The sequence below is a fragment of the Zophobas morio genome, unplaced genomic scaffold, assembly GCF_036711695.1.
Source record: "Zophobas morio isolate AGI-343-1 ecotype UQ-CSIRO unplaced genomic scaffold, CSIRO_AGI_Zmor_V1 ptg000006l, whole genome shotgun sequence".
Taxonomy (NCBI): Eukaryota; Metazoa; Arthropoda; class Insecta; order Coleoptera; family Tenebrionidae; genus Zophobas; species Zophobas morio.
In genome coordinates, this window is record NW_026972111.1 from 15,189,825 (window position 1) to 15,207,429 (window position 17,605).

General features: G+C 34.6%; 1 protein-coding gene across 1 annotated transcript; it reads left to right on the forward strand.

Annotated features, from left to right (window-relative positions):
* Positions 1 to 1,150: 1,150 nt before the first annotated feature.
* LOC135123138 (uncharacterized) lies at positions 1,151 to 2,378 on the forward strand. Its single transcript, XM_064047644.1, has 2 exons — positions 1,151 to 2,167; positions 2,225 to 2,378. Exons 1-2 carry the CDS (start codon positions 1,849 to 1,851, stop codon positions 2,266 to 2,268), a joined length of 363 nt encoding a protein of 120 aa, XP_063903714.1. The 5' UTR covers positions 1,151 to 1,848; the 3' UTR covers positions 2,269 to 2,378.
* Positions 2,379 to 17,605: the final 15,227 nt, after the last annotated feature.

Here is a 17,605-nt window from a genome sequence, read left to right on the forward strand (position 1 = left end):
TTCACTGTACACAAGTTGTGGTATGGTATATTCATCGTTGCGGAGGTAGGTAGAGCGAAAAACCTGGTCATCTTAGCAGCAAACACGGCTATAAACTAGTCCACGTGGACTGTTTGTTTCCTGTCATATTTCACTTTGCTTGAACCAAATGCGTTGCACCAAACGGTTATTACTAGAGAGCGGAAAATATGCAGCAAAATTTTGGGAAATATGATCATATGATATGCATCAAATTTATGCAAATATGCAGTAACTTTCTCAATATATGCAGAGATATGCAGTTGGATATGCTCCAAAAATTAAAAAAAAGCGTAATAACCGAACTAAATTTATTTACAAATTACAAAAACAGGTTTCGCAAGCTTAGGTTTTATTACAAAAAATACATAAATCACATTGCAAAGTGTTTAATCTCATTTCACTAACACAAAAATGACATTTTTAAGGATAATATCCTTATGCTAAAAAATAAATATAAATAGAACAAATTAAAAAATGGTAGTAATCGACTATTTAATTACTATTTTGGCAACAATTTATTTTTAAATATTTTTCGAAATATACTAACAAAAAAATTTTTTTTCGGGTGATTCTAAAGTATGTATTTGTTAACAGAAAAACTGGGTATTGGGTCCACAGATGTAAAAATACTTACCGGTTTAGGGCAGGCGCGAAAAAACACAGTTCCTTCTTGAAGAATAAGTTCAGGAAAAGGTTTAATCCATAAATTAATTTGAGTTATCTTCGACATTTTGACACACCTGGATCGCTTTAAATGCTTTTAATGCAAACTCACGATGAAAAATAATAGGATAACGTCCCTTCGACCACCATAAAACATACCATTAATACACTTAAGTAACGAACAAAGATATTGGGAATGAACAGTATTTCCAAGAGTAGCTAATTAGGGCCCGATTTTACCTCCAAACTATCATAAAACCCAAAACTTTCCTAGTTATTTGAAGCTCAGGACAATATTTGTAATAGAAAGATTAATGAAATTTCGTCTTTCTAGACAAATGCCGATAGAATGACAATCATTTTTTTTCAAATTAGCACAAAAATTGATAAAAATGCAAAATATGCACCTGTTACGCGAAATATGCAGCAGAAGGCAAATATATGCAAATATGCATTTTTTTTGTAGCTGTATTCTTTTTTAATTAGCATGATTCGTTTACATATTAAATATCAAGACTTATATGCAAAAAATAACGGATATGCAAATTTCATAAAATCCGCTCTCTAGTTATTACACTTGTTGAAATACATTTTCAAACTTCCATCTTTCTCTAGATCGTCGGTTTCGTAGCTGTGTTTGTTTGTTGTAGACAGAAAATAGTAAGATTACAGTGACCCTAAGATTTTGTGCAATCGGCCTTAAATACACCCCTTTGTGATGCGACGCGCGCCGTAGTGACAGAACTTGCATGCTGTCGTCGGCTCCGTTTGAGCCGGTTTTATTTTATTTTTATTCGCAAATTTCGACTCTATGGACGGCTACAATATCTATGCAGGCTACTATACCTATACTGAGTAAAGCGCGGGGTACTCTCGACGACTGATATCGTGCGATATTTGTATGCCTAGACTGTAATAAAGAAATGTAATTTTACCATCCATAAATGGAATAATTAACCATATTTGTGATTTTTCAATGACATATTCTCTCTTTCCATCAACTCCTCTGAACGTCATATCCCCCCCTACTTTGTCGAAAAGAAAAACCCTTGTTCTCCCCTTCCCTCGTGCGTTTTGATAAGCGGTATCTTGGGCAGGTATAAATTGTTCAGTGGGCCCTTTTCCATTCAGTGTGTATTTTGCGTTTGTGGTGACAATTTCGAAATGGCCAACTGCGAACACAAGAATTTCGAAATCGATGCATCTGTGGATAGGCAAATTCAAAATTGCTTTGAAGAGATGGTGGATTTTGAAATAGTGAAGCTAGATCCACATTTATCAGTGAAGGAAAGACGAAGCATCGTTGTTGGGATGGTACTCGTGAAAAAGGAACAACTCAAGTTAGCCAAGAAGAGGAAGGCAGCCGAAAAATCCACAAGAAAACCCTTGAGTTACCAGAGAAGGCGGCGGAGAACCTCAAAGAGTCTTCTAAAAAAGTGCCTGCTCAAGCAGCACTGGGAGAGAGAAGAACAAATTCAACTAAGTAATTGAAAATCAACTTTTGAAATAGTAATGGTTCTAATGATTTTTATCTTTTCAGAAAATGAAGAAGTGGTGGCCATCCACGAAGAAGCCAAACGTTGAATGGAGTGCCTCGAGAAAATCATCTCAGACAACTTTTAGATTTTTTATATTTTTGTTAAAGTATTATTTATTTTTGTTTACGTTATTAAAAATATAGTATATTGTGTGTATATAGTGTGTTTTGTATTACTCAAATACGATTTAATGTACCTATGACTTCCTGTGTGTGAAATTCAACACAATACTGTGCCAATAAAAGTTGAGCATATTATGTGGCTATTGAGAATAACATTCGCATTTTGCAGCTATAAATGCATATTTATAGGAAATGTGTAGGCACAGTTGTTTAACAAAGTAAAACAAGAATAAGTAAAAAAGAATACGAGCACATATAGAGCAAGTGTTAAAAACAATTGCTAACACATATGTATTAAAAATTTTACAATATTGTTAGCAAATAAATCCATACGCCGCCCCGGTACGACACCTATAATCCGCCGAGAGCTGTCTTGTCTGTACGCCGATGATGACTCATCGACAGTGAGCGGCGGATCGTTAAAAACAGCCTGGAAGCGTAAATCGCGAACGGCAATCCAGAAAGATCCCGATCACCGCACATCTAAAAGGAAGTGTGGGTTTAAATGGACTCCACGAGAACGAGGATATTCATTTAAGAAGAAGAGTCCAGTCAAGCTGCGCCGGAATTATTTTGTGTAATCACTGTAAGCTGAGTTCTGTGTTATCGAACGCCTTTCCAGGGCTAATAAAGTTTTCTTCATCTTCTTATTTGGGTTCTACAAACAATATAAAATAAGTGTTACCATAATTTTTAATTCAGTGCCTTTGTGACCAACAATAATATTTTATCACTGTCAAGGTTTTTCTTTTGCGTTGTGTAACCCCTCTATCATTTTATATTAGATTACATACAACTATTCACATAACAAATGTATAATGTTTGAATTTTTACATTCAGTATAAAAAAACTGTGGAAAATACTTTGTTGCCATGTATTGTTTTCGATTTCAATCTAACTACAAATTCCAACACGTGGTGATTATTTTTATTTTTAGTACAAATACTTTTTTTGTTGCTTAACGAAAAACAGTAGGAGTAATATTTTTTTAGGTAAAATTGAAATTTTGTAATATACCGGCTTGTTACCGGCTCAATCCTAGCGTCATAAATCAAGGATTTGTCTGAGTATCTTGCCACCTCAATATCTGTTGCTGGGTAGTCCGGTTAAATATTTTTGGTACATTAAACCAGCACAAACAATTTATAACTGTGGGTTTGCCTATTAGCTGCTCCATTGTCGTCTTCACAATACCCTAATTTTACAACAACCATATACCCTTGTGCTATCTGGGGTACTGTACCTTTTTACATATAAACAGCACAGTGAATGTCACTTGACCATTAGTGTTATCTTATGAGATTTTCAGTATCCTTTCGCTTGACTCATCTTCAACACGCTTTTGTCAGGTGTTTATTCATAAATAGAAGGTAAGTAAACATTAATTGACAGAAGCTCATACTTGTATGGTAATCAAGTGGCGGACATTAAACGTTAGGTCTGCCACTTGTATTTTCCACTACTGTAAAGAAAAATTGGAAAATGTATTCCTTTATGAAAAAATTGGTCTAAAGAGTTTAGACAGTACTTCCCTCGCTGTCGGAAACTTGACGACTGCATGCCTATTGTGTTTTTTTTCTCATTACATTTTTGTAGTGGGAATTAAAAAAAATTGCGATGACGTCATCAACATTTTTGCAAGGACACGTATATCAGTTGGGATAGATGCAGTGTAATACTAAGAATAAAATTATTGTATTCCCCAATTTTCGGGAAAATGAATTGGGTCGTTTTGAATATTGATTTGTTATAATTAGAGCTGTGCGGTCGAAATTTAAACGCTTCGAATCGACCCCTACTACGGCAGACCAGTGGCTCGCAGCCGATGTTACGTATCGCGAAGAAATTTATGCGAATAATAATGTTCACTGAAAATCAGTTGATGATTTTAAAATCCATATCCACGAAATAATAACAATAATCATTTTAATAATGTTCAAGTGTCGGTCTCGTTGACAATAAAACGATTGATGTGAATTATGAAAAATAATACACAATGAGAAGCGAGAAGCGAGGAAGGCAAGACTGCAGCCGCCGGCACTGCTGGCCTGATGGGACGGATAGTGGGGATACATAAATTTCGACCGCACAGCTCTAGTTATAATCAATAAAACAACGAAACAATTTACTCACGTATACGGCACCGGTGTGTAATATGAGAGGCAAATGAAAAAAAATCGTTTATGTATAAGCATTCTTAATTTAAGACGACAAGCGTAACATAGCATACGTGAGAGTCAAACAGAGAAACTGTAAACAAAACGACCATCGGTTTTATTGCTTCAACTTCCGCTTATTATATAAAACATTGGGTTTTATTTTAATTTTTGACGGTGCAATTCACAACTGGTTGATTATAAACATGTCTATTCCACATTCGCGGAACCTAGTCAGCGCACAAAACAAATGCACGTCTGTAATGTTAAAGTCGATGTAAATAAGCGTGCTACCCTTATGTTTCAACCGAGTTTTTACTTTAAAAAATTTTGTGTCTACCAAATTGGGTTGGTCCAATGTAATACTAGTAATAAGTGTTGCCTTTAATTTAATCAATAAAATAAATTGACTTCATTAATTTTTTTGAGCCACCTCTTAAGAAAATCTAAAAAATATTAATGGAATGATAAATCACAAGTACAAACTCATCATATTTTTTGCATTTTAGATAGGATTTATTCAGCAAAATTTAAGGGTGACGTCATCAATTTTTTTAGGAGGGATGAACAAATACATTTTGAACAAAAGTTTACCATGCTTATAATAACTTTAAAATGCCTCTAAGATTTCAAAGCCTTCGGTTTTGTAATTTCTGATTAAATCGATAAAATAAATTCACGCATTCATTAATTTTTTTGAGTCACCTGTATATGCAAATCCAAAAATATGAATGGAATGATAAATCACAAGTACAGACTCATCATATTTTGTACATTTTAGATAGGAATTATTCAGCAAAATTTTGGCGTGACGTCATCAATTTTTTAGGAGGGATGAGCAAATACATCTTGATAAAAAAATTACCATGCTTTTAATAACTTTAAAACATCTCCAAGATTTCAAAGCATTCGGTTCTGTAAATCCTGATTAAACCAATAAAATAAATTCATGCATTCATTAATTTTTTTGAGTCACCCTGTATATGCAAATAAAAAAAAGATGACATTTAATATTAAATACGTCTCTGTGCAACGCGTGCTCCGTTTGAACCGGTTTTATTTTGATTTTTATTCGCAAATTTCGACTCTATGGACGGCTACAATATCTATGCAAGCTGCTATATCATATACATTTTCGGTCAAAATTACTATATCTGCAAAATCGAAATTACCTTATAGTCAAACTTCCAAAGCTTTTTCAAATTGCTGTACATCACGAAACATTCACGGTATTAATGAAACCCTAATGCTTGCTGATTTTATGGAAAGATTTGAAGTCCAGAAATCTTGTATGGAAAAACAGGTAATAATAATTATGTTTGATTAAAAAGTATTGTAATGGTAATGTAATACTTTCAGCTACATAGTTCGTCGTCATGTTGAAGATCATACAGAACATAATACAATTATGGAAGTTTCTGATAACAATGTAATAGATGCTGTCAGTTCCACTATGTTGCCGCGATTGCACAAGAAAACGCTGAGCGTACAGCTGAAGCAAATGATGAAAATCTAACAATAAATAATTTTGAAATATCTATATTATTTAATGTTTATATTTTGTTCTTGCAGACCAGAAAATAATCCGAGTTCGAATGAAAGCTCCAGCTCCAGCTCCAGCTCAAATCCTACAACTGATTCGGGTTTCGCAGGGGAAGTTCATATAAACCAATAAAATATTATTATAAATAAAATTTAATAAAGAATATTTTGCTAATTTTCAGTGTTTTCAAAGGCGAATTCGCTTCGCTCATGAGGACTTTGTCCGAATTTTGACTTTTTTAAAAAAGGGTACGTTTGGAAAAACCGGTCAAATTCTTTAAAAAATGTTAATTTTTACCTTAAAAACGGGAGTCTTTTCACGATTTTTCTGCTTTTCTGTTAACCCTTGAAAATCGGGGTGTTTTCCTTAAAAAGTAGCTGTGTTCTCAAGGGGCCATATTAGTAGTGACTTATTAAAAGACGACATGCATAGAATCACACGTAACATAATCAAACGTTTATTTGAAGACTGATTTAACAAATCATTTAGAAAAATAAATAGAATCAAAAGTAATATTGACGGAAAAAACGAATAAGATATTTTACACCAATGGAAAAAGAAAAAGAAAAACAGCCACTTACATCCAGCAAAAGAGGAAACAATTACTGCCCCTATAATATATTTAAATTACAATAACTGCCTAATTAAACAATTACGTCTACTCTAGCAAATGACGTCTATCGCACTGTTAGCATAGTTCATTCATAATACTCATACATGAAAAATTAATTAGCATAATAATAAACATTACTCAGTCTACTGTTACATTTATTTACACCATCGGTGGCAGAAAAAATAAAAGATTACGTTGACCCGAATTGTTACTTAGGATATCTTGTTCAAATAGGAATAAAAAAAAAATGGTTGGAAGAGGTTTCAAAGATGAGAGAAATTTGCGCGATAGATGTATTCAATTTTTAGTCACTTTAATAAATGAACTTATAAATAGAGTGCTTTCAAATGTAGAAATTCTAGGACAAATATCCTTGTTCTCGGTACATAGTACATATATTAAAACATAATAAACCTGATAATTAGAGAGCGGATTTCTAGGTTTAATGCTTTTTGTGAAAAATGTAAGCACTTCAAAACTCTTTATATCTGTAACTATGATACAATTTGGAGTCATTTGACAATTTTTTTTTATGGTTATTTGCTTTTTTTTCAATTTTATGCATATTAAAACTTATATGCTTATTTAATGCTTTTTTCGACGAATATGAGTTTTAATGCATATTTTGTTCAAATGCCGGCCTTGTCGGGATGACAAATACTTGTTAGTTAGCCGTATCGTATCGTATGCATTTTACCTGGACTTGACCATTGAAGTACACTTACTCAAGACCTATTCTGTGAATAGGTTCCGGTTGTTTGGGTAATAAAATTTTATTATAGGATTGGAAAAATACTCCATAGATTTTATGACTTTAAATCCTTACTTCCGTTGATAATGAATTAAAGCTTTTAACCATATGTTCTTTTTCGGCATTTTGCGGCAAGACCGTTGAAGATTTTCTAGAAAAAAGGATTATTGTACCCAACTACCTACCTTAAAATTTTTCTAATGGAAACTTTTAAGTAAATGAACCGTTTATTTCATAACCATCAGTCTATCGCATCTGTCGTAGTACAGTGTTATACGTGGTTCTCCCTTGTTACATGTTGAGTTCTTTTTGGTAATATTACTAATATTTTAAAAGAATGCCGAAAGTAAAATCGACGCCGGATGAGTGGATAAGGGATTTTCCAGAATTAAAATTAGAAAACAACAAAATATTTTGCAGAGCTTGTGTGAAAACCGTAAGTCCACTAATTTTTTTTATCTATTTTCCTTTGTTAATCCTGTATATGTACGTTGTTTTAGATTCAAAGTGATAGAAAATATAACGGGACGCAACATGTCAGAACGACTCTTCATGTAGAAAGGAAGAAAATGTTTGAAGTTTCTAAAATTAAACAGCAGACCATACATGAATCTGTTGCATCTACTTCCACAAAAGCTGAGCAGTTTCAGTTTAATTTCGATTTATGTAAAATGATGATCCAGTCCAATATACCTTTAAAAAAATTGGAGAATTGTCCTCTTCAAGAATTTCTTGAAAAACACTGCAATCGACATATTCCGGTTGAAAGTACTCTCCGAAAAAAATATGTAGGCCCAGTGTTTCAGCAAGTTTACAACGAAATTAAACATCGCATTGGAGATAACTATTTATGGTTCGCTGTCGATGAAACAACCGATAGTTGTGGAAGATACGTGGCAAGTTTTATTGTTGGAATCTTAAATGAAAATTTCCCTAGTCGAGGGTATGTAGTAAGTTTGAAAATTTTAGATAAAACAAATGGCAGTACGATTACCAGATTTGTAAATGACAGTCTTCCCTTACTATTTTTGCCAAATGCCGTACCGGCGAATAAATTTTATTGATGATCTCGGATGCAGCTCGTTATATGTTGAAAGCAGGGAATAATCTAAAAATATTGTACCCCAATTTAATTCACTCTACTTGCATTGCCCACGGTTTAAACAGAGTGACTGAAGGAATACGTTTGTAGTTTCCTACTGTTAATAAATTAGTGGCAAATGGTAAAAAGATTTTTGTTAAAGCCCTACTAAGAGTGCAACATTTTAAGCAAAAATTTCCAAACATACCATTGCCCCCAGAGCCGATTATAACAAGGTGGGGAACATGCTTACAGGCCACATTTTATTATGACAAATATATCAAAGAATTTGAGGAAGTAGTTACGGAGTTTAGCGAAGATTCTTCTCAATCGATTAAAGATTGCATAAATATTTTGGAAAACAAAGATTTGCGACAAGATCTAGCTTTTCTAAGAAACAATTATCAATTCGTATGTGAGGTAATAGAAAAGTTAGAAAAACCCAACATGTTGTTGGTAGATGCCATAAACTTAGTGAAAGAATTTAAACAACAAGCAAACGCAGTAAGGGGTGATATTGGTACTAGAGTATCTCAAAAACTTGACGAAGTGTTAAATAAAAATGCAGGTTTCGGTGTTCTTTCCGACGTTGCTCGTGTTTTACAAGGCCAGAAGGTGGAAAATTTGGAGTTAGATTCAACATTAGTTGCAAAATTCAAATTTGTGCCAACGAGTGTGGATGTTGAACGCACATTCTCCAATTTTAAACACATTTTAAATGATCGGCGAAAAAATTTTACAGTGGACAACTTGGAACATATTACAATAATAAATTGTTTTAAAGAAAACTGAAATACGTGTGTAAAATATAAAGTCTAGGATTATTGTAATAATATTTTATCCAAAGTTCTAAGAAGGGTTCTTTGATTTGTAATATGATTATGTTTTTAATGCTTTTTTGCTTAAAATAAAACTTTTTTAATGAAAGTGTTATGCTCATTTAATGCTTTTTTGCTTAAGATAAAACTTTATTATTGAAAATGTTGTGCTTATTTAAGCGCTTATTCTTAATTTTTTTGTGCTTATAAATCCGCTCTCTACTGATAATAAAGCCAGTGCTTCAATTTTTCAAATACAAAGATGATAAAAGAGCTAAAATAGGGTGAATCAGTACTATAATATAAATCTAATTAAATGTAATACAGTTAGACATACCGATGATTTTTGGTGTAATAATTTGTACTTCTATTCGAAGTACCCCAGCGTCACATTTTTTTTTATCGCGGACATGGTAGCCAGCTGGCGGATTCTACCGTTTTTTTGTCGTGACTCTGCTGGGTGCAGATCTCAATTAGTTGGCGACACTGGTTGTGTTCATCAACGTCACTCTGGTGCTGTGCTCTGGTGCGACAGCAAAATTTTATTGCAAATATTAAACTATTAAGGCCTAAAAACCTTAAAGTACGATGAACTCCAAAATCGTAGACAAAATTTAACGACAAAGAAACATTTGCATAAAAATTTTCAGGAGTTTCGTATATTATACATCGACGTGGTTTCAGTCACAATTCAATGTGATAAAAATTTAGGGTAGTGACAAGTAGTCAAGTGAATGTTCATATCAAGGCCTCCTAGATAATCGAAGACTTCGTCAGGCCGCTTGCGTCACAATTTTTTTATTCTGTAGTTAACTTCGGACCATCCCCGTAAAGCGGCCTCATATATTGGATTTACAGATGAGGTAGGTACAACAATTTCATAGTAAGCTTTGGCGGTAATTTTTTAAATTGTACTTCACTAAAAAAAAAATGAGAAAAATAATTTCAGAATGTCTCCGAATAAAAGTGTTGTGTTAATGCATCCGATTCTTGGAAATTGCAAAACGTGAGTTTTCACAGTTTTCTAGCAAGTGCAGAATAAAATTCGCAATAGAAAAATGTGATAAATAACAATACTGGTGTAAAAGAAGCATTTGAGTGTTACAAATAATAAATTCATTCTTGTAGATATTGAGTCATTAAATCTGGTGAATATTACACAGTTTATTTCAAATTCTCTAGATGCTCGTGTTCAGGTTGATGTTGTGTACCTAGATTTGGCTAAAGCTTTCGATAGGGTGAAACATTATTTGTTAGTTGATAAATTGGAATATTTTGGATTTTCAGTTTCACTGGCCAAGTTATTGATGTCATATTTGTCCGGTAGAAAACTTAATGTAGTGGTATCATCGCAATATCTGCAAACTTCTGGTATACCACAGGGTTTCAACTTGGGTCCATTGTTGTTTCAATTATTTATCAATGATTTGCCGGATGCAATTAAAGTTGTTTACTGTTTGCGGATGATGTAAAGCTGTCTAATAGGGAGTCAACTCAGTAACTGATTGCATGGTACTGCAAATGAGCATGAAGGAAATGATGATATAGTGCTCGCTAAATGAAATGGAGCTTAATTATGAGAAATGTAGAATGATTTCGTATACTAGAAACAAAGATGGGATTGCTTTTAACTATGTACTGAGAGGTTATGACGTGAAAAGAGTCTTGTCAATCGCAGATATAGGTATCATATTTGATAGTCAATTGACATTTAATGAACATGTAAAATCTGCAGTAGCAGCGTCGAATAAGACAATGGGGTTTATAAGGCGAAACACCAAAATTTAAAATTAATAAAAATATGTTAAACGTCGAAGATGATATAAGTGACAGTTATAATTCGACTCTTCGTCTCTGACCGACTGAATTGTGACAAATGACATATGACAGTTGTCTGTGATTGACATTGGCAGCACAAAACACTAGTAACAGTGAGAACATCAACATCAACACATAAGACGACTAGGCTTAAATTTCATTGGTTGATTTAGCGGCAGCAAAAAATTTTTGCAGCCTAAGCAGAATCTTTTCTTCTGTCAAGGCAGTGAAGTGGGACTTTGTATTTATCAACTGAGGTATGCAATGACCCGTATTTCTGACGTTTGAAGAAAAAATATATTAGAGATTTTTATAATTTTGACAGGAAATGTCAAAACAGACTTGCTCCAGTTTTAACAGATTCCCATATTGCTCCATCCAATATGGCAAAAATGAAAGTTCACCTTGCCACACAATTTTTAAGTGAAACGGGGACTTTAGGTATGTACCCGTATGTAGCACTTGCTTAGATACAATTTCATTAAAAAAAAGGGGGCAAATGACAATGACATGAACGTCTTATTCTCATAGCTAGCATCCTGTTCATTTTTTTTTAATCAAATCCGGAGACTGTGGGGACGATTAAATTTATTAATGGTTTTGATAAACTTTTCGATATTTTAAATTCATCGAAAATAAACAAAATGATACCAGAAATATAATAGAGCATTTAAGGGAATGGAATATCAAATACATGTTTCAAACGAAACACTGGAATTTTTAGATTCTTTTGAAGTTTCTAATAAGGGGAACCACGTCGCAACGAAAAATATTAGGTTTATACGGTGTCTAAGGGTTTCTATCAATTATCCTTTACTTTAATGGGGACAAATAAAACATCTTGAATTTAACTACATATTAAGAAGACGCCTTTGCCAAGACGCACTAGAAAATTGTTTTTGGTGGATTATAAAACAAAAAAGAAATCCAATTAATGAGTTTCAAATGATCTTTCGAAAATTAATCATACACGATTATTTTGATGAGACAAACACAGGTAATCAAAATTGCAAGCCTGATATGGAAGACATTATAAAGTTAACTGTAGGTCTTCGATTTGATGAAGAAGAATCTGTCAAAATAAAAGCGGCAAAAATCGAATTCCAGGTTAGGATGGAGCAGAGCTGGTTCAGACCATCACAAAATCCCTATTCTCTCTACCAGGTAAAGAAGAAACAACCTGGTGAATGGCGCCCTTACGGGGAATATAGGCGCTTTAATAGTGTGACCGTGCCAAAGGACACCATTGTGGATTGTTTGAGTTCATCGCCATGACGTTCGGGTTCCGAAATGCTGCTCAAACGTCCCAGCGTTATTTAAATTCTGTTTTAAAATTAGAATTATGTATCTTAACGTTTTAATAACGGATCCATTTGTTAAAGAATTTATCGTAAAGGAAAGGTCAAAATGGATCTTTAAAATCTTATTCTCTATTGCACCCGTTGAGGAGAAACTTGTGAGTTAATTGGACTTTATATAACGGAACGAAGGAATGTTTCCATTACGACAGTATACGCTCTTAGCAAAGGAACGCTTGCGTTTACCATTGTGTCAACACAGATGGAATCTATTGTACATAATTTCAAATTTTCACAATAGTTGGTTTTGTACACATCTTCCGTCTTGCTGTAATTGAAAGTGTATTCCATGTTGTGGAGTTTGGAGGTACGCATAAGAACTGTGATTATACCAGCATAATAAACAGTACGCGGGATTTTATCTCACCGCTGCAATCCCCCAGTTGAAGTAAGGTGTGTTTTACGGCGAGTAGCGAGGACGCTTTGATCTGGTCCACAAGGTCGTAGCCAGTGCGTCGCTAGGAGTATTTACAGCTAGTAAAAAACTACTTCTATATTACTATATTACTTCAAATAATAATACTTGACGCCCTTTTTAATTTTTCAACCACAGGACCACAGATTTGTGATCTTGAAATGTTATGTTATGTTGATATAGTCCAAAAGAAAAATATATTTGTAAAAACTATCGCCGCGACAGCACTAGCGTATCAGATACAATTCCGCGCGTTGATAATAAATCACCAATCAATCATTATGTTGTAATTACGTAGAAAAAGAAATGGAAAATAAAGAAGGGAAAAGATATCCAAAAACCACAACTGAACAATTTTCACTCTATACATATCGAAAAACTTGAAAACGATGTTAACTTCCGGGAAAACGCCTTGCATCCTGCAGAAGACAATGATTATATTAAAAGTATTTGGGAAAATGTAACAGAACTGTTAAACAGCAGTGGCGGGCCAAAAAAGAATTACAAAGAGAGGCAAAAGGCAACTTGATTGCTTGTAATGTGATAAACTAATTAAAAATGAAATATATTAAGTACATATTTTTAGCAACTGGAAAACAACTGTCAAGGCAAAAGCTCGAGCAATTAAAGCTATCCAGAAAGAAGCTGGCAAGAAGGGTGAACCTAAAGGGCCACTTACAAAATTGGGGGTCTGGAGCACACCTGCTAACTGCGCGAACTGCGGCGGAGGTCACACCGCCAGCTACCAAGGGTGCCCTAAGTTCACGAAATCGAAAAAGGCGACGAAAAACCCCTCCTTTCCAAGTAAGAACGCCGCTCCCAAAAAGGGTGCGGCCCCCAAGAAAGGCAACAACACCATCCACCAGCAGCTCGATCTGGCATCACAACGGGCGCAGCCTTTCACCACTATCGCCGCCGCCAAGGACAGGAAGCCCATGCAAAGTCACTGATGGCGTTCATTCCACCTTTACTTAACTGATGGGTGATAACTCAGTCATCGCAAATTCCTTGCAGATTGCGTTTTGGAACGCAGGGTTTTCGGCCCGGGGCCCTCTCGAGCTGGAAGAATTCGCCGGGAAATACGAACTGGATCTCATTCTCGTGAGCGAGACATGGCTCCAACACAGGAACCCCCAAATTCAAGGCTTCACTATGTACCGATAGACCGTGCTGACGAACTCATAGGAGGCAAGGCAATCTACGTAAGAAAACAACTTAAATATTCTTCCGCGCATGTTCAAGATTTCCAACACCTGAAGGCGATGCTGATGTAACAGAAATCACGAGAAGGCCCCTGAGCTTAATCTCGTGCTATAACAACGGTAACAACACCTTAGATGCCCCAGACCCATAGAATACCTTCACTTGTAGGGTTTTCTATGGCCAGACCTGGACGTCCTTGTTGACGGCAACATTCCGCTAATCGCCGCGGGTGATTTCAACCGATTTACATAGCCACAACAACAGTACGAACGCGAACACTCTCCGCAGATTTCTCCATTGAAACTTCAACGTCGATGTCATGGAGACGGAAGAACCAGCTTACCACGACAGACGAACCCTGATCGGAGACGTTCTCGACATGGTACTTTAGAAACCATGTGGAACTAGCCGTGATGTTATGCTTAATTTTCAAAACATTTTACTAATGGGAAAATGCATTAAGATTATAAGTTTCTTGGTACAGAAACGATTATGAATTTTCTAAGTAGTTAGCAAACTGACAATTAAGTACCTACCTATTACAGAGAGTATCTACGGTAATGTTAAGGGATTAGTGAATTTGGATTTCTCCTGTGTTATTAGGAGGTTAATGTGCTCTATAAGTATGGGAATATTTGCACCTGTAAGTTTACTTTTTTACAAGTATTCCTTGTGTTTGTTTGTACGTGCTAATTTGTGAGTGACTTGTTGTGCATTGTCAAAATGTTTGACAAAAAATCTCGTCAGTTAATTCAAAATGTGGTCTAATTTATGTAGAACGAAAAAAACAATTTGGGTCCAGGAATACCCATAAAATATCAGAAAAGACCATCCGAAGTATGCTTAAAGAATTTGCAGGAGAAAAAGAACCCGACGCAAAATGAAGAAGAAGTCAGAAGATTTACCAACGGTTTTAAAGGTACAAGTTCGATATAACATCTATGAAATGGTCAAAGAAAAACAATACGTGACACTGGATAGTTTGTTAGTTAGGTTGCAGGAAAAGTACATTTACGACGAAGGTCGCGATTCCTTACATAAATTAGTTTTTTCGTTAGGTAACTATATCAACTGAAATTCATTTCACATAATATTTTAAAATAAATTGCAATTTAATTTCTTGATATTTATACAGGTTTTAATTACAAGAAAGATGACAATAGACGGGCGCTTTGTGAAAAAACAGATGTCGCCAGGAAAAGAATAGCTTTCTTAAGAAAATTTAGGGAGTTAAAAAGACAAAATATCTACAAATTTGTATACTTACGGGCCAATTTCAAGTTGGTTTGCAATTAATTGCAAGCGCCGTTGCTATGGTGATCTCGTAGAACTCTTAATACAAACCATTATATTTTTGCGAGGTTACCATAGCAAGGCAGCTTGCAATTAATTGCAAACCAACTTGAAATTGGCCCGTTAGATGAAAAATGGATATTTCAAAAAGGCAAAACGATTCCGCCGATTCTTGCAGAAAAACTGGAAAAGGAAACTGTTATGTGGTAGCGTGGAAGGATTTTTGTATGACGCAAATTTAATATTTGATTTGAATATTTGAAGCGGTTAAAGTGAATGTTTAATGAGCGGTCAGTTTAAGGTGAGAGCGGCGTATGCCGCGAGCGCCTTAAGACCGCGAGTTACACATTCATTTTAACCGCGAGTGTAATACAAAATTTTATTCAATTTTGACAACCCCAAGTCCCAAATTGTGAAAAAATTGGTGATTCAAAGTTCAGACTCGAGAAACGTCAGAATTGACAGCGACCAAATAAAAGTTTTATATGCGTAGAATTTAGTGTACAATATCAGGTGTGTGTGTGTAGTATGTGACTCTGGCGACGGTGTTTGTTTATTTTAAACAAACTAAAATTATCGAAAAATTGCAAAATCATGCAAGATTCTAACGACAAAACTTGCTCCCAGAAAAGACCAAATCAGAAAGTGTATCAAAAGTTCCTTAGATGGAAAGAGCAGCAAGACACTGGAGAAATTACAGAAATGGTAACCATGGTTTTAAAACAGCAAAATAAAAATTTTATTTCGCTAGCGGTTTAAAAATTTTATGGTGCTACCGGATAAACCAAAGCTTTAGTGGCCTACTGACGGCAAAATAAACGTTTGTTTACATGTCAAAATTGAATAAAAAAATTTATTTTCCAGAAACAGTGCACAAAGAACAGAACATTTTTGTCGTGGAGGAACACGGTCATCAAGTTCTGCGACTTCCACTATACCACTCTCACTACAACCCAGTAGAATTGATATGGTCTAGTGGAAAAAGTACTACGACAAAACATTCAAAGGAACGGGTTTGACGATGCAGCGGTGTTGGCGATGTGAGATGAAGCCTTGCAGACTGCGACACCTGAATTTTGTGAACAATTGGTGCAAAATGATTGGGAAAACAAAATATTTATCGACGACAATCAAGGAGAAATAATTGTTAATCTAAAAAATGAGTCTTCTAATGACGACGATAGATATTTGACTGTTTGTGTTAATTTTCGTCATGGCACCTATTGTAAACAAAACGTTTTTACGCGCAAGTGGATGGTGGAAATTGTTTATTCGATTTGGCATTTTTTATTTTCATGTTTTCAATGTTTTTACACATGTGATAAATGTGTTCTACTTATTTTAGAAACATTTTGCTCACCTTTTTTTTGTTTGTTGGTTTAAGTTTCATGTTGTGTCTACACATATTAAAACAAAAAGGCAATATGATTGAAATGTAGCAAAGGACCAGGAATGTTAGTACATAATAGAGGTGTTAAACATTCAGCGTAATGAAACAAATCTTCTAATTCCTTTATGATGTAAACTGCCAAGAAAGCGACGTAATCATTATGTTTTTGGAAAATGAATCTGCTTGTTCTTTTATAATAATGGGCAGAAAATGTGTAATTTGTGGAAACACAGCTAAACCGTTATTTCAGTTTCCCAACAGTGCCCCAAACCGACCAAAATGGTTTGAAGTTGTTGATAAATTTATTGCTAAATTATTTAATAATTAAAAAACTGTTCCGACATTATAAAACATTTATACATGTTTCTAAAATTAAAGACCACTGGTCTGTTAGTGAACGCTATTTCAACAAAAGCGATATTATTTTCGCCAAGACTTCGCTGCGTTTAGCCGATGACGCTATTCCCTTTCTAACAATCCTTGCTAGTAGAAAACAATTTATAATGTACTTTCTGATTATTTAGAAACCAGTTCGATATCTATTCAACTAAATACCGTATCGTTTAAAGAAATCACAGATCTTTGACATCACGTTAAAGTCCTTACATCACAGCTGAAACGAGCAATTGAAAAATACTCTAAATGTCATCAAAAATTGAAAAATTTACAGGAGAAAGTTGATAACAATGAAGAGAATTTGAAACTTATTAAAAAATTTCTGGCGATTCTGAAACTTCTGAAGAAAGGGCAGTAAGTATTTCTTGTGAACCTAATAATAAATTATAACAAGAAGGTAGCACGTGGACTCTACGCATTTTACAC

Coding starts and splice junctions, on each gene's coding strand:
- LOC135123138 (XM_064047644.1), top strand. CDS start 1,849: ATGGCCAACTGCGAACACAAGAATTTCGAAATCGATGCATCTGTGGAT. Junction 2,168..2,224: donor AGAAGAACAAATTCAACTAA/GTAATTGAAAAT, acceptor TTATCTTTTCAG/AAAATGAAGAAGTGGTGGCC.